Source organism: Equus quagga, chromosome 11, assembly GCF_021613505.1.
Source record: "Equus quagga isolate Etosha38 chromosome 11, UCLA_HA_Equagga_1.0, whole genome shotgun sequence".
NCBI lineage: Eukaryota > Metazoa > Chordata > Mammalia > Perissodactyla > Equidae > Equus > Equus quagga.
The window spans coordinates 16,680,907-16,699,283 of NC_060277.1; the positions used below are offsets into that span (position 1 = coordinate 16,680,907).

General features: G+C 36.7%; 1 protein-coding gene across 5 annotated transcripts in view; it reads left to right on the top strand.

The window, feature by feature from the left end:
- Positions 1-18,377, top strand: part of FAM184A (family with sequence similarity 184 member A) — a 134,699-nt gene that overhangs the window by 107,544 nt on the left and 8,778 nt on the right. For 4 of the 5 annotated variants that reach the window (XR_006890460.1, XM_046674281.1, XM_046674279.1 and 1 more), the window contains exons 10-14: positions 4,173-4,385; positions 6,691-6,844; positions 11,118-11,245; positions 12,635-12,819; positions 13,516-13,662. Coding sequence is in view for 4 of the 5 variants with exons in the window: in XM_046674281.1 (XP_046530237.1) it covers positions 4,173-4,385; positions 6,691-6,844; positions 11,118-11,245; positions 12,635-12,819; positions 13,516-13,662 (827 nt within the window). In the remaining variant the exon portion in view is untranslated. The remainder of the gene's footprint in view (positions 1-4,172; positions 4,386-6,690; positions 6,845-11,117; positions 11,246-12,634; positions 12,820-13,515; positions 13,663-18,377) is intronic. The other variant, XM_046674280.1, reaches the window with a different exon arrangement.

Sequence of the window (18,377 nt, forward strand, 5' to 3'; positions counted from 1 at the left end):
AAGCATAAGACAACAAAACAGGCAATTGTATCAAGACACAGAGAAGTCGTGAGAGTCTGAGGAAATACTAAAGTGTTATCCAGGTTACCCGTAGGGATTGGGATTTGGCAAGGAAAGGGAATGCAGATTTTCCCTTTTATTTTATAAACTCCTATATTTTTAAAAAAACTTTTCACAATGAACACTTACTAGTTTGATAATTTGGAATAAAAATATGTTAGGTGGCCTAGGCCCAATTCCAGACCTATTAAATCACAATATCAAGGATCAGGGCCTGGGCAAGTATGTTTATTAAAATCTGCAGAGATGATTCTGATACACAGCCAGGTTTGAGAACCACAGATTACTGTCTCAAGAAATGCTTTGTTTTGAGGACAAATTATTTTTATACTTTTTGTATATTTTCATTTCTGTAACAAGATGCATATTTTCTGGGGAGAAAAAACACCAACAGTGTATCAAAAACCAAAGGTAGTAGGTAGGATGTCCATAATTAACGACATGTCCCATATGGATATGCTGTTATATCCACTCCCTTAGATTTGATGTTTCAGTTTCTCTTCTGATTCTTCTTTCAGGCACCACTGAACCTTGTGAAACACCTCTGTAGGAAATAGGGAAAGTTTTCCTTTCTTCAGAAAAATGTATCCGTATGTTTTTCATTTTTATCCTTTTGGAATTTTTACAACTCTTTATTTTCAAAAGGACAATAGTATTTTAAGTAGTAGAGATCAGAAGGTGGCAATTACTGTGAGTGCAGTTTGGCCTTTAAAGTTGTTTTCAAAGTATCTGGTACCTATTGATCAGTAGAATATATTATATAATTCATATCTAAACTGCACTGGTAAGAACTTTTTAAATGAGGGTTAAAATTTTTTTCTGAAATAATTCTCCTTGGTTTATTTAAAATCAACAAAATAAAAACATTAAAATTTGAAATTTATAAATATATAGAAACTAATACCATATACATCATAATTTGAATATAATTTGAAGCAACTACTGTTTCTCATTTGTTTATTCAACAAATGCCTTTCTATAATTCTGTAATAAAAGTACTGATCAAGGTTGCCCAAACTATTTAATGCAAAGTCTATCTTTGTTCTCTTTTATTTTGAATTAATGAAGTTTTATATTAATATGTATTTCCATAAAGTATACTAAACTCTGCTTAAATTATAGCTATAAAACATTAGTTCATTTTACATTGCTTTGCTCGTTATTTCTGTCTTTAAAGTGCCATGTAATTTTCATGCTGAATAAAGGCTGACAATTTAATGTAATTCTACTAATTAATTTATAAAAAGAAAAAATGAGTTTTTATGCTGCATTGCATGAAAAAGGCTTTCTGCATATAATCCATGTTACTGTCTTGAGCATGAATCCAAAGATTTTAGATAGCCTTAATATTATTTTGCTGTGCTTTCAAAGAATAGAAAATATCTAAGCTAAGTATATTTGAACACTAAATTGCATGATAATGTCTTGCATATACTTTATATTTCCTTGAGTACAGATACAAAGATTAATCATATATCCTATAATGAAAAATATTACTTTGGAGTTCTTTCAAGGTAAAGTATATTATGATGTAAAATATTTAAGTGTATTTTATTTAAGCTGGAGAGGTTTGAAAGTGTGCTTAGATTTTAAGTGTATAACTATCATATTACTGTTGTACTTTATGCATTTTAAATGTTGTGTTTCTTCATAAGTTTCATCCTTAAACAGTACAAATGTGAGTCAAATTGTAGTCAAATGAACATATGGGAGCTCTTTTGATACAGTGGACTTTGTAGACGTTGCGGGAATAAGATACGCTACCATGAACTGATTGGCTTCTTACAAACCCAAGTGTACACTTAATTGGAGGACAAGATCCAGGGCCACTGCTAGCCCATATGTGTGCAAATCAGAAGAACATGCCCGTTTTCTTTGGCCGGACACAGGCGCGCACCAGGGCAGATGGCTTGGTGAGCAGATCATTTGCTGAGTGGATTTTAGTCCTAACTTCGCCAGGGACCAAGCAATAGCTTTGACAATACCAATCATTATTCTACATGTAACATAGTCTCTTCCTAATGTTTCTATATATGTTCTAACAAATTGTCACTCGAGACAGGATAGTCAGTCACGTGAGCGTCCGCTGGGTCTGAGACTAGGGCTGAACTTGGGAAGAGAATGGGTAGGTGCCTTCTCTACTTCAAGAACCAGCTAGCTGGCAAGAAAATGACTCTAGCAATTAAACATCAATATTCATAAAGACACATTTTTGTTTCCTGTTACCCTTTTTTCTTGAAAGGCTGTCCTTAGTATTCATTTCATTCTGATTTTCTTTGCCTAAATACTGAGAAGTCACATGCTATAATTTGTCCTAGGATCCTACTCCACAGGTATGGCGTCAGCCGTTGCTGTGACATTCTGCTGTGATTTTCACATGTGCAGCGTTTATTTCAGTCCGTAAATCATGGGTGCTGCTGCCATTTGGAGGGATAGGGAGTTGCCTTGCCTGGAGTCAGAATGTTGTGGTTCCACCTTGGCTTCAAACATATAAAATAACCTTTGAAACCTTAGGTTTGTGTAGAAATTAACAAGTAGAACTCCTGTAAATTTCAATATATAGAGACCCTGTTTGGGAAATAGATTAAAACAGATTGAACACTGTGTCAGTTGTATCCCTTCTCACCAGTGCTTGACTGTCTCCATGAAGGCATGTGCTAACCTTTACAACTAATCCTGATTTATTACTTTCTCCAGAACCCTTCCACAAGCTAGTCATCCACCCTGAGCTCACCATAGTCGCACTGTTTCCTGATGCCTGCCTCTGACCTTTCCTGTCTTCTGGTTCCTCCTCTCTTATTTTTCTTTCTTATTTTCCATTTCTGCTGATTCGCCACCCTTTCTCCTTCTTTCCCAGGTACCTTCCTCTGTGAGACTTTTGAGGCAGCCTATATCTGCCTTCCATCCATCAAAAGAAAGTCTTTACCCCTTTACAAAGACTTACTTTAAAGTTTTCTCTTTGCAATGGCTTTCTTGGCCACAGACGCCATTTTACTTGCATGTAAACACATACAATATCTTAATTTGCTTAATGGAACGCATTTGACAACTTTTTTTTCACCTGGTTGCTTTTAGAAGATGGTTGAATTATCCAGTTTCAAGTTATAGTCTCCTGTATATGAGAAGACAAGTGGATCAAATTGAATGGTTTCATCAAATGTATATATGAACATATATATATACACACATATATATATACATACATATACACATGTTTTATGTTTTTATTCTTAGGAAAGGACTTAATTTTAAGATACCCAGAAGTAATGCAGACATATTAAGGATGAAGTTGTCTGTTTTCAGAAGGATTGACAAATTAATTGTCCACAATGAAAGTGGAAGAAATGCTCCTGTCATTATTGTAAAGATGTAACTAGAGGATTGTGGGAGGTTTGTGATTTTTAAAAAGCTTGAAGATTTGCAAGTCCTTTGAATTAAATCAAAATTTAAAAATAAAAATATTTTTTAACTCAAGGATGCTAAATTATAAACTGATAAATCTTTTAAAGAATAATTTTTAATCCTCAGATAATCTTTGCTAACATTTATTGAGTGCTTACTGTATGCCAGGGGTGTTATGAGCGAACTACATATAGTAACACACACAATTCTCACACAGCCGGGTGAGGAGTTGATTCTAGCTTGTGGCAGAGCTGGCATTTTAACTCAGAGCCCACAGTCGTCACTCCTCAACTTTACTGCCACACAGATAAGGAGTTTAACTTGTCATACTGTCTCCTTAGAGTTACTATAACCTAATGAATACATTAGTTGTCTTCTGTTTTTATTTCATACTCTGAATTTTTATTGCAATGCAACATAGGTGTTCATTGTATTTCTAAATGTGGCCTGCAGTGTTCTTCAGAGAGTCTGCAAACTTAATGCCACCAAAACAGTCCTTTTCTTTGGGTAATCATTGAAAATAGAATTAAAAATGGTAATATCTAAAGATTAGATATCTCTGATATATTGCAAAACATTTTAAGCGGGTACTTTGTTACGGCAGTTGTTTTACTGTAGTTAATATCTTCAGAGTGCTTTTTTCCTTAGGCTGGCAATTTGTGAGCTATGCCTTGTCTTTATTCCTCATTGTGTACCGTTCTGTGGCGTAGATTTCCTTGCTGAAACAGAACCTGGAGATGCAGCTTTCCCAGTCCCAGACTTCTTTGCAGCAACTGCAGGCCCAGTTTACACAAGAGCGACAGCGACTCACTCAGGAGCTTGAAGACTTAGAGGAACACCACCAGCAGAGACATAAATCCGTAAAAGAAGCACATGCCCTTGCCTTTCAAACTATGGAGGAAGAAAAGGAAAAGGAACAAAGAGTAAGTTTAGTGTGACGTGTTCGAATGGAATCCAACAGCCTAATCCTTCAAATTCTTAAGAATTTATTTTTTGGCTCCAAAAAAATATGTATTGCTTTATTTCAGTGTGTTTTCTAGGATATGACTTCTTGTAGGGGTCATGGTGATTAAACATATACACTAGTTACGCACTATAGCAGACAAATTAGACTGGGGCCAACATTTTGTTTCTATTTTCCATCATGATGCCAAGTTATGATGAAACTAATACCCCGTCTGGTTTGTCCTGTGGTTAACAGTGGTTAAATGAATTTATTTATTGTTCATGGTCCTGCTGAGCAGCAACCACTGTGATCACTTAATACTATCTTGAACTTATAATAGTCTTCATCAAGTGTTTGTCTTTCAGGCTAGACCTACAACAGACACGTGTCCAAGGAATATATGTATTTTCTAATCCCACTTTTTTTCCTCACATTTTCTTCTTATGTACAGAATTCACAACAAAGTAAAATTGGAGACGTAAAATAGTATAATTCCCTACACATAGCCCCAAAAACTATATGAAAAGTAGTGATAGAAACAAATCCCTTGGAAGAGACTTAAATGAAATAGATACATTATTGGATTAATCATATTATATGCCAGAATCTCCCCATATCCATTACTTAGTGCTGTGTTAAAACATTAGTTTGACATAGTCTTAGTGTGATTAATTTGGGTTTATTTCATTTCTTAACACTGTATTTTTTTAATTTCTTCTAAGGACCTTATTATGATAATTAAGGTAAAGATTTAATAGAGAAATACAGTTTTACTAACAATAATTTTCACCATATGTAGTCTTTACAGATATAGGTTGGTTTTTTGTGTTTTTTGTTTTTTTAAGATTAGCCCTGAGTTAACATCTGCTGCCAATCTTCCTTTTTTTTCCTCCCTCCAGCCCCCAGTACGTAGTTGTATATCTTAGTTGTAGGTCCTCCTAGTTCTGCTATGTGGGACGCCACCACAGCATGGCTTGATGAGCGGTGCTAGGTCCACACCAGGATCCGAACCAGCGAACCCTGGGCCTCCGAAGTGGAGCACATGAACTTAACCACTCAGCCTCAGGGCCGCCCCCGATATATAGGTTGTTTTTAATCCTTTATTTGGGTGCGGACACTATTTTAAGAAGTGGTATGTTACAAAGAAATTCTTAAAACCAAAAAGTCATTTTCCTTTAAAAGCGATTAACTTGCCTATACAATAAGTTGTAGTCTATTGATCTTGTCCAGGTTAAAATCTAGGCCTGATTGCATTGCCAAATAATCTATTCATTGGATACCATTTTTGAATTGGAATAACACATGAGCTCTCGTATCAGTACTTTAATTTTACACTTTCAGTCTTTTCAGAACTTCAATCATTTTTCAAAAGAAATCAGAACCTGCAATTTTATTATCCATCATTAGGTAACCAAGCCACCTAAGTAATGTTGTCTCAACTAAAAGTCCTTTATTTTACCTATATTCAAAGCAACCTGTGCTTTATTTTTCAGAAATAAAACAGTGGACATAAGTAGCCAAATACTGATTTTTTAAAACAGCGTTTTGGAGTAATGATTAAAGAAATAGAGCCCTAGTTAATCTTTCTCAGAACGCTTCGTGTTATGGATTACAGTAGGGAAAGCCCTGCAAGCACAGCTCAGTCTCTAAACGTGAAGTAGCCGGGGCTTGCTCTTCTCCTGCGGCTGCGGATCTTCTCTTCCTCTTAGCCTCCTGCGGCCTTCTCTCTGGCCAGGCTTTCCAAACTGATCCCATGGAAGGCCTGTTTACTCCTCCAGCTGCGCTCTCCCAGGACTTTTGCTTTCGTTCACAAATGCAGGGGCAAAGAGAGACTATAGAAGGTAGCTACCAAATACTTGACAAGGTCGGAGCTGTAAAAGCCCTCAGCTCTCCCCTCATTCTTATTAATGCCTCCTGCTTTCTGTCCTGAGTCTGAGTCTGTGCACACAGAGGAATTATTCATTAACTTAGCTCGTTCCCACCCCTTAGCAACTTTAGAAAATGACTTTATTTGGAAGCTGCCTTAGGTAAAGGGTCCGTATCCCAATTCACACACAATATATTGAGTCAAACTGGTTTCATGATGATTCGTTTATTCTACTGAAGTGACTCTCCTGAGTTATTTCCTAATAGTGATTATTTTATATCTAATTTTCTTGAAAATGAATTTAAAACATCTTGTTTTCCTTAAATAATAACTGAGTTTTAGTAATTTCTGTTTTGTTTGAATTTTCCTTCTTGTACTCTAGCATAATAATATGAATACGTTTCTCCTGTTCTAGGCTCTTGAAAATCATTTACAACAAAAACATTCTGCAGAGCTTCAGTCACTAAAGGATGCCCACAGAGAGTCCATGGAGGGCTTCCGGATAGAAATGGAGCAGGAACTTCAGACTCTTCGGTTTGAATTAGAAGACGAAGGAAAGGCTATGCTTGGTATTTTGAAAGGATTATAATCTTGTCATATTTATTTCTGCATTCTTCTTCTTTAAAATTCAACATGAAATCACAAAGTTTTATTTTTAATTTTCGAAACATCAAAATGAATGTCGAAGTGGTTTGCATATTTTATTTGAAGTTACCAGATGAAGAGCCGAGTGTGGTGGAGCAGAATGGGTCAGACACAAAGAGTGAAGTGAGGTCCTTCCATCTCTCCCCATGCTCTGCTCTGTAAGCAACACCCACTGGTGCTCCCATCTGTCTTCAAGGGACTGGATGGACTCGGGACATCCAGGCTTCCCACTGTCCAGTGACTGAAAGGAAAGATAGGCAGGAAGCCACATGCCCTTAGACTAGGTAGTCAGATTGTGTTTTTTCACTTCAGGATTTTCTTTTAATGAGAAAAGTCATGTTTAGGTCTGACTTTTTGTTTAGGTATTTTTCAGATTCTTTTTTTAATGAGATTTTTATCTTTGAGATATTGACATCACTACCCCTTTTTATGAGGAGATCAGTTGAGTTTTGAAGAAAAACTGGATATATATTTAAAGGGTTTCTTTGGGTTTTGGGGTTTTTTTTAGTGTCATTCAGTAACTTTTAATTCCTACCACCTTGTTTCCCTTCTATTTGATTTTTTCCCAAATTCTCCTGATTTTTTTTAATTGCAGTAACATTGGATTATAACATTATGTATCTTTCAGATGTACATTGTAATATATTTTGAATTCTGTGTCAATTACATCATGTTCACCACCCAAAAACTAATTATAGTCCATCCCCTCACATGTGAGCTTAGTCTCCTAATATTTTTAATGTGTATTTTCACACTTCAGTGGCACCCTCTTTACAAGTAGAAATTGGGAACAAAGAAGACCACAGTGTTGTGAATATTTTGGGCTTCAAAGGGAAAGGCATTTGACCCAGTTCATTATCTCTACTGTTGCTGGGAGTCCTGGGCCCAGTCTCTATAACTCTCTCTTCTTCCTCCTTAAAAAGCCGCTGCCGTAGCTAGGATGAAAATCGTATTAAGTGTGATGATTTATCAAACATTTGTGGAATACCAATTTATGTGCTAGAGACTCTGCTAAGCAAGGAGAACTGAGAAATGAACTGCTTCTCTCTCTTTGCATTCAAGTAGCTTATAGTCAAATGCAAAGGTAGCCTTTGTAGAATTGTGGCCCAAGGGAGCACACACTTTCCACAGCGGTGCCAGGAGAGGTAAAAATGGGCCACGTGTTGGAACTGTTGTTGTTTACTCCATTGAAACATGATTTAAATACCTCTTTGTTGACAGAAGGACTTCGTGGGGCTTTTTTTAATTAAACATTTTATTTTGAGATAATTGTAGATTCTCATGAGGTTGTAAGAAATAAAACAGAGAGATCCTCTGAACCCTTTAACCAGTTTCCCCCAGTGGTAACGCCTTTCAAAATTATACTTCATATCTCAGCCAGGACATTGACATTGATGCTGTCAAGACACAGAACATTCCCATCACCATGCGGATCCCTGTTGCTCGTTTATAGCCACACCTACTTTCCTCTCCTCCCTCCTTTAACTCCTGGCAACTGTAAATCTGTTCTCCGTTTATATAATTTTTCATTTTAAAGATGTTATAATTGGAATCATAATAATATGTAACCTTTTGGGATTGGCTGTTTTTCACTCGGAATAATTCTCTCGACATTCATCCAGGTTGTTGTACCAATAGTTTGTCCCTTTTTATTGCTGAGTAGTATTCCATGGTGTTGACATACCATAGTTGTTGTCCTTCACCAGTTGAAGGACATCTTGGTGTTTGCAGTTCTGTGTAAACATAAGTTTTCATTTCTCTGGGATAAATGCCCAGGAGTGGAGTTGTTGGGTCACATGATAATTGTATATTTCGTTTTTTAAGAAACTGCCAAACTATTTTCCAGAGTGGCTGTACCATTTTACGTCCACATCAGGAATATATGAGTGACCCAGTTTCTTCACATCCTCACCAGCGTTTGATGTGGTCACTATTTTCTATTTGAGCCATTCTGAAAGGAGTGTAGTGATATCTCATTGTGAACTTTACTTTACTTTCCATTTCCCTAATGGCTAACGATATTGAACATTTTTTCTTGTGCTCATTTGCCATCTGTATATCTTCTTTTCTGATTGGGTTGTTTGTATTTTTACTGTTGAATTTTGAGAGTTCTTCATATATTCTAGATACTAGTCCTTTGTTGGGATCCCTCACTTCTACATTTTGCCCCCATTATTTCATTGAAATTACTGTCCCTGAGGTTGCCATTGAATTTTGAGATTCCAAATCCAAAGTATTCGCACTTACTAGCTCTCATCTTATTTGACCCCATCTGTCTCATGTGACCCCTTTGATCTTGAATCTTTTTTCCCTTGGTTTCCATGATAATATACTGTACTCACTGTACTCCTACTTTTCTGACCTCTGCTCTTTAATCACCTTCACCAGTCCCGTTTCCCTGTGCGTCTGTTAAATACTGCTCTTTCCCAGGATTCAGTCCCCAGCCTTCTGGTCTCTTTTCAGCCTTCAAGCTTTTCCTGTTGATCGGATTCACATCCATGCCTTCAACTACTCTCTGTGGTGCTAGTGACTCCAAATATGTATTTCTATTAGATTTATATTTCTTACTGCATTTTAGACAGTTAGATACTCTAACTTACACTCTACATTTTTAAATATGAGATCACTGTCTCCCTCAGGTCCAAAATGTGATTCCATTCCTGTACCTCCCACTTTAACTAATGGTATCCCTGTTTCCCCAGTTGCCAAAACCAGGATTCTGGGAGACACATTCAACTTTTTTTCTTTAGCTTCCACATCCTGTTACTTCTTCCTCTTAAAAACCCCCTCTATCTGTTTCCTCTTCTTTAGTCCTTCTGCCATGCTTAGTTCGTGGTCATATCATTTCTCAGCTGGATTATTGCCATAACCGTCTCTCTGATCCCCCTTCCCCAGTCCATTCTCCAGACTCCAGGGCGGTTAACCTTCATAAGACTCAGATCTTACCGTGTGACTTCTCAACTTTAAATCCTTCCGTGATTCTCCTTGTCCTCCCCCAGGGCCTGGCAAGTTTTCCACTGAAGAGGCCCTTAACACCACGGGAGACTGAGCTTATGTCCCATGTGGAGAAGGCAGGAGGAGCCTAGATTGACTAGCTGTGAGCACAGCATTTCTTTGAAGTCTCATGTTTTAGCTTTAAAAAGTATAATTTGTATTTTACTCATTTATATCTCTTTGTATTAATATAAAAATAATGCCCTTACCAAAAATCTTCTAGTAAAAGTCATGTTTCAGAAGACGATTGTGTGCACTCTACAAGTCCCTCAGGCATACTGCCACACGTGCTGCTTGAGAACCAGGAGTCTAGGCATTAAGTAAAAAGCAGTTTGTCCTAAAACTTCCTCAGACTGGGCTCCGTTTTCTCTCCAGTGTGACTGCGCGCACTGTGGGTTCCAGCCACACCAAACCTGCTGAAGTCGTCCAGATAGATCAGCTCCTTTCTGCTTTTGCGTGTTACCCTTCCTCCTGAACACTGTCTTTCTCCACTTGGAGAAAGACTGAGTTACTGTGACAGTTCCTTTGAGATAGCATCCCCAATTTCCCTCTCCTAGGAAATGTGGGTGCTTCCACCACTGTGCTTTCATGATACCAGTAAACATCTCTGATATCCCACTTAATTTCCTGGCATGATGCTATCTCTTCTAGCCTGCACAGTTATAAGGACACGTCCTATTTTATTCTCCTTAGGACAGGACCTGGCATGCAGTAAATATGGATTGTATGAAATAATCTTAAATTCAGTTGAAAATGATGACTTCTACATCACTAAAAGCATTCACCCTCCAGTGCTTAATATTTTTCAGGGATATTGTGGAAAAATTCTTACCTAGGTGGGAAGTTGCCTCCTAAATATACATTATGGTACCATTTAACTCTAAAATTTTATTATTCTAATAGTAAATGAGAAGAGTTAAAAATATTTCATCTCCATTAGCAGCTTACTTGCAAACTAAAAGCATGTATAGAAATACCTTGATCTATTTGAGCAGCTGAAAATTTTCTTATCCTCGTCAAAGTTAGATGGTTTCTAAATTCATGATATTCTATGATAGTCTGTAATATTTTAAGAATGGTATTTTAATGGGCATATCCAAGTGTCCTAATTTAAGAAATAATATTCTGTGACTTATAATTTTTACCTAAAGTATTGATAGTATTTTTTAAATGTGCTTAACTTCTTTTTCCTTTGGATTCTAGCTTCCTTACGCTCAGAACTAAATCATCAACATGCAGCTGCAATTGATGTGTTACGGCATAACCATCATCAAGAATTGGCAGCTGCTAAAATGGAATTAGAGAGGAGCATGGACATCAGCAGAAGACAGGTAAAGAAGAACATTCTGTTCTTTGATGATTTTGTAAATGCAAATAGATTTGAATGTTCGCAAGTTTCTGAAAGTTATTTTGTAATAACTAATATTTTCACTGGTTATTATTTAATGTTTATATTAAACAGTTTTATTTTTAAAGGGAAATAGGTAAGTAGACTTTAGTATACTGGTCATAAAATCACATTTTATTTTATGACCTTTTAATTGAATATTTTGAATTTTACTTGCATCTTGAGAAAGTGAACAATGAAATATAAATAATATAAAGAGTGAAGACAGAATACTATAAAACAACACTGTTCAGTAGAACTTTGCGTGATGGTGGATCTTTTCCGTATCTGTTCTATCCATATGGTAGTCACTAGCCACATGGGCCAAATACATCTAGTCCTACCAACAACTTAAATTTTAAATTTTATTTAATTTTAATTAATTTAAACAGCCATATTAGATAGCATAGCTACAGAAGTAGCAGGGCCTCAAGATGAAAAAAAATTTGTATTTGCATATCACTAGCACAGCTACTATTTACACTTTTTAAACTTGGCCCTTTGGCCAGGTGTACTTCTTTTAGTTAGATAGTGTGTGATCTTGAATGTAGGTATGTCTAGATGGATGGATTTTTAGGCATAGTGTTATGAGAGCTATTATTTATCAGTTTATTAGACTTCTGACTTTCACTTTGTTAGTCTTCAGCTGTATTAAATGATCAACCTTTCTCTTCTGTTTACTAGGAAGTTTTAAATGAGGATCTTATAACCATGGAAGGAAGTTACATTCTCTTCAGCTAGGCTGACACTGAAATTGATAACGTCTTAGCCTACAGAACTTGTAAAAATCAGTAACTTCTAGGAAAATGGAAGGGAGCTTATCTGTCAAACAAGATAACTGCTAGACCAGCACTAAGCAGATGAAGTCTGCTTCTAAGCCATGGATGTATGTGTGTGCTTGGATGGCCTCCACAGATAGAGGTTATTTTTAGGTGAAAAGAAATGGAACCAGCATTTTACTGCAAGAACATATAACTTATTGAATATGTAAGAGCCCTGTGTTCTGATCTCAGCTCTGCCATTAACTGTACGTCATCCTTGGACAGATCACCTCTTGGGTATTAGTTTTCTCCTCTGTAAAATGAGGGAGATGTGCTTTCATGGTCTTTTGGGTTCCTTGTAGCCCCGTCATTATTGAAGCTGTATCAGTATAAACTCTTCTTAGATGTATGGAAAGAGAAGAAGCCTTGAGGTTTTCTCATTTCAGCAGTTTGCTGTCGAAGCCACGTCGGATTTATTCCATTTGACGTTCCAGTATGTCATTTTCTTTCCCTCGGATAAACACAGAAAGCAAATATGTAGAAAACTGTTAAGAATGATTTGTATTTTGCAGAGTAAGGAGCACATGTGTAGAATAACAGATCTACAAGAGGAGTTAAGGCACAGAGAGCATCACATCTCAGACTTGGATAAGGAGGTACAGCACCTTCATGAAAATATAAGTGCCTTAACCAAAGAATTGGAATTTAAGGGGAAAGAAATTCTCAGAATACGAAGTGAATCTAACCAACAGATGAGGTATGCCATTGATTACAGCAGGAGGAATACACAGTGTTATCTGAAAGACTGTTACAATGGTATTTAGCATATGTGCCTTTTCTATGACTGGACTGCCTTCTAGTAAGATGTTGAAGACCACTTTTTACTTTATATGTTGACTATGTTATAATCTATAACATAGATGAGATGTTTCTGTTTTGAATGATGTATTTGCCTTCATTAACTTTGGAAATTGTCTATAATTAAGATCTTCTAAAAATGTCATTTAAAAAAGCATTAAAGGACAGGGCCAGCCCAGTGGCTCAGCGGTTAAGTCCACACATTCCGCTTCGGCGGCCCAGGATTCGCCAGTTCGGATCCCGGGTGCAGACCTACGCACCGCTTGTCAAGCCATGCTGTGGCAGGCGTCCCACATATAAAGTAGAGGAAGATGGGCACGGATGTTAGCTCAGGGCCAGTCTTCCTCAGCAAAAAGGAGGATTGGCAGCAGATGTTAGCTCAGAGCTAATCTTCCTCAAAAAAAAAAAAAAAGCATTAAAGGAGACAACTTTAACAAGCTCAAAGATTAGAGCAAAGTAAGTAACTTATTTTAGGCTGTTTCCAATAATTTTCTATCTATTATACCTAAAGCCATTTCAAATCTGGTAGAATATAGAAAGTTTTGAAAGCTTGACTTCAGAATAACATTTTCTTAACTAAAAATAAATTAAACAGGTTGCATGAACAAGATTTAAACAAGAGACTTGAAAAAGAGCTGGATGTCATGACAGCAGACCACCTCAGAGAGAAAAATATCATGCGGGCAGATTTTAATAAGACTAACGAGCTACTCAAGGAAATAAATGCAGCTTTACAAGTGTCGTAAGTCATATTATATTAAAGAAAATTCGTATGTAGATAATAAACTGGGGACCACTGTGTCTAAGCTCAGATTAGCTACTCTTTTGAATCTAATTAAATGATACTTCAAAAAGGAAACTTAAGTGCTGTATAACAGATGGTAATTGTAGTGTGATATGTTCTTTACTTAAGATGAGGCAGTTGAATGATTGTTTTATCAGCTGCTGCTGCTACAGCTCTGCTAGGACAATACTTGTCTACAGACTGTCCCTTGGGATCATGAACTATCATGCCGTGGTGAAAACTCAAAGATGTCCGTTATATAATATTAAGTAAAAAGAGGACATTGTGACAATAGGAATATTGTGATCCTATATGTACACTAATAATACATATTTTACAAAAATATCAAAAGATCTTAAAAAAAAATACAGAATTTTAGTGATAGCGGTTCCCTCTAGAAAGTGGATTAGGAGATATTGGGGGTGGGGAATAACAAAGACTTCTTTTTTATTTTGTATACCTTACTTAGATACTGTTTGAATTCCTGCAAGCATTTAATTGTTTTATGATTTTAAAAATCAATAAAAGTAAACCATCACAAATAAAGTTACTACTCATACATAGTAACTCCAATATTGTTAAAACCAAAATTTCTGATTATTGCTTAATGTTTTAAAAAAATATTAGCCCCTCTCTTTCCTAGACACACACTTATAAGCTGCTATAGCCAATGCACCTAGCATTCACTCCATCTCTGTAGCCTAAACCCTGGCCCAACTTAACTATCTCAGAATTAATCTACTCTAAGCTGCTACAAATGGTTTACTCACCTTCGGTCTCTCCTCTTTCAATCAACTCAAAAAGCTTCATAAAAAATATATAAATATCTTCACATACTTCAATCAAGTTAAAATAGTGGCTAATCCCGTCACCCTCAGTCTCAAAATAAAACAAACCCTTAGCTCCAGTAGCCTCGTCCTGTCCTATCAAACAGCCTCGCTTATTCCCTGTCTGCTGCTTTTCTGTCAACCACATTGACCTCAGTTTCCTCCTGAGATCGTCCTGTGTTGTCCTCTACCATCTGGAATAACTTCTTACGTCATCACTACCTCGTTACCTTCCCCCGTCTAAAAGTCATCTCAGGTTTCATCCATTTAACCAATTAGGTCTCACAGTAAATATTGTTAGATGTGTTCACTTAAGCTGAAACATAAAACAGACCCCCCAGTTGTTAGCACTTACTTCAGCGGCCTCTGAGGTGAGGTTCTCTTTCTAGGACATATGCAGAATTTCCACACCAGTAGGCACTCAATGAATTCATGAATGAATTTTTTGAAGATTCCCTATAATATTCACCACTTCATGAAGTTCCCCTTGAAATGGTGAAGAGACTCATAAGATCATCTCCCCAGTCACAGTGATTTTTGGTGTTTGCTGTTATAGGAGGTAACTTTTAAATCCCTTTGAGCCACAACAATGTCTCAGGTATCTGCCATGTGGAACAGCTTATAGCTTCGGGCATCTTGCAAAAATGAGTTCCAGTAAACCCCAGTGCCTTGGCTTTGCCTTCTCCTGGCCTCAGTGAAGAGGCTGAAATCCTGGCATCCTCCACTTCATACTCTAAAGAAACAGGCTCACAAAAAGAACCTACGTCTGTCTGTGTGTCCTGTCTCCTTAGGAATGTTAATTTACAACAAGTAAAGGTTATGTCTTTGTTTTTACTTTATTCTGTTTTATACATTATGAATTTTCAGTAGATAGTAAAAAATAATCTGATTTTTCTATATTATCATTTTTAATAATCGAAGAATTAGTATTACTCATAAGTCAAATATTTTATCGCTTTTCTAGATCTACCATTTGTTTTATACTTCACCTGGGTCCATGCTAACCCACCGTATTTCTTCTTTCACCACAAACCTGCTGCTGTTGTATAATTAGCCTCAGCTTTAGGTATTTACTCTTTTAGTTAAAAACAAACACACATACAAATGTATTTTAGACCAGTGCTGTCCAGTAGGTTTTTCTTTGATAACGAAAATGTCTTGTATCTGCTCTGCCTGGTACAGTAGCTACTAGCCACAAGGGCTGTTGAGCACTCGAACTGTGGCTAGTGTGACCAAGAATTGAATTTTTAATATCGTTTAATTTTAATTAATTTAAATGTAAATACCCACATGTAGGCTAGTAGCTACCATACTGGAAAGCATAGTTTTAGACTATTGGATATTCCTGGCCCATATCCTTAAATGCAGCTTGCTTGGATCTGCTGAATGGTTTGGATGTAGACAGATGTGATGAGCAGGGAGAATCCATTCCAGCTTCAGGAGCTGAGGGGACAACATTTGAATTACTCCCAGCATGTTCCAAAGGACTAAGGGTACCCTATTGAAGTTCCTATTCAACTGCCTGCTGACTCAAAAGCTTCAAAATCAGAAAAACCCTGTGGATTCGTGGAAGTGGATGGTAGTGAGAGACTGGAGGAACATGGATCAGCCTGCCAGGCTGAAGCCTGGAGCCAAGGGGCCTCTGGAGCAGCTAGAAGCTGCTTTTTTCTCTTCCTGCGCCAAACCCTGTTGGACTTCAGGGAGGAGGGGGCAAGAAATTTCAAGGATGGCAAGTACCCTGTAAACATTGTAGAAATGGTGTAAAGTTCTGTATCTCTTATGAAATGATTGCCAGAAATCCTCTTCTCTAGGGCTGGGTGTTAAAGTCTCAGATTTTCAGATATTCTATAGAAATTTTATTTTCTTGAGTGATACAGTATCTTAGTACAAAACCTTGTATCTAATAAAAATGTGATGGTTTTAATTTCTTTTAGAAACAAATGAGAGTATGGGCTGTTTTAAAGAACTTTGTTTAAGCTAAAGGTAAACATATACTAGAATTTGGGGTCATGGCAGATCTTTATTACAAAAAAAAGGTAGTTCAGAGATTATTGTTTAGCTTTACTTTCTATTAACTTCTCACTGTACTGAAGCAAAAAGATGATTTCTTCTTGAGGGGAATCCTGCGTCTCTGTTCTTGGAGTTGAAGTAGGTCAGTAAGCCTCACTGGAAAGGAGCACTCCACCGCGCCAGGGTTACTTACTCTTCAAAACTTGTTTGAGCTCTTTTATCTATAATGCCCAAATAGTTTGTTGTTGTTGTCATTTGCCTTTTAGATTACCATTCAGGTTATTTTCATACACTTTGTGAATAAGAGTGTAGTAGCCCTGCTGTCACAAGTCAGAATCTGTGCCCATAATTTATGGAAAAGAAACATTCAACATTGCACTGCTTCAGTCACTCTATTCCTTTCTTCAGGCAGTAGAGAAGGACGGTGTAAAGAGTTCTTTCCACTTTATACAATTAAAATTCTAAAATATATGTGTGCCTAATAATACTGTTGTTTGGCTCTGAAATCTCAATTTACTGATTTTTTTTGTCAATTATTTACATTAAAAAAACAGCATGGGAGGACTATCCACTTGGAAACTTTTTTATGCAGTTTTATACAGCCTTTTAGGCATTCATATTTTAGATTTGTATTAGCCATGAACCATAGACATTGACCTATATACTCTGAGAGCCGAAACATACCTGGGCATGCATGCCTAGGGAGAATGCAACAGCGACCCTGCTTAGTAATTTTCTATGTTCTACTTCTGTCTGTTCTCTCTTCACATTACTTTTTATGGGAATCTGTATTTGGAGTAAAAGGCTGTGTGTCCTCATGTGGTTCCCTCAAGGCAGTGCTTCCCAGGCTTTAATTGTTATACAGCCTTTGAGAAATTGGTCATTTCTGGCTACCTATGATATTATTTTCTTAATATTTTTAGTTGACTCATTTTACCTTAAAATTTTAACAGGAAAACTCTATTATCTCTGCAGTAAAACATCACTACTGAAAAATCTTATCCATTATTCTAACTTGAAGCTCAGCTATAATTACATAAATGTAAATTCTATGAAAATAAAACAATGTTATTAGAGCCCAGCTAGCATTATGCTCAAGGCCTGCTTGGGTGTTGTGAAATACAGTAATGAGCATATGTTATGAGGGCCATTTAAGATACATAGAACCACCCGAGACTTTCCCCTTCTTGTGATCAGAAAGATTAAAGGAGAACAAACTACAAATCACCTCCTGTGTCACCGGTCGTTCACACTAGTCTTTGGGAAGCCGTGCTGGCTTAGAGAGCTGCGTGGGGAAAGTGTTGACTAGTGTGAGCTGGAAGTGGATTGGAATAGTACCAATGTTCTTCCTATGAGCATTTCAAAAGACTAATAATTCTGGAAATATATTTGCAAGTTAAATCTATATCATATTACTTACTTGTTCTCTCCTTTAATGCTTTCCCATTTGTGTTTATATGGATTCTGTTTCTTCAAGTTAATTATTTTTTCCCTTTAATATCCAGGTATCATTTCTGTTAAATTTTTTTGGTGATGTAAAGGTATTTTGTGGAGAGGATTAAGTGATAATAATTTTGTAGGTAAAGAATGTTTAACCTAAATGAAAAGATACACTAGAATTTAGGTTCAGAGCAGACCTTTATTATGGAAAAAGGCGGTTCAGGGATCGTAACTGATTTTTTTAGACTAAGTTTATCTTAACTTCTCATTGTACTAGAACAAAAAGAGAGAAATAATAGTTTCATATATGGCTTTAAGTTTAGTTTTTAGTGACCATTTATTACCAAGTCTTGTTCGGCTGCAGAAGACAGTTCAAAAATCTTGTACCTTGCTTTT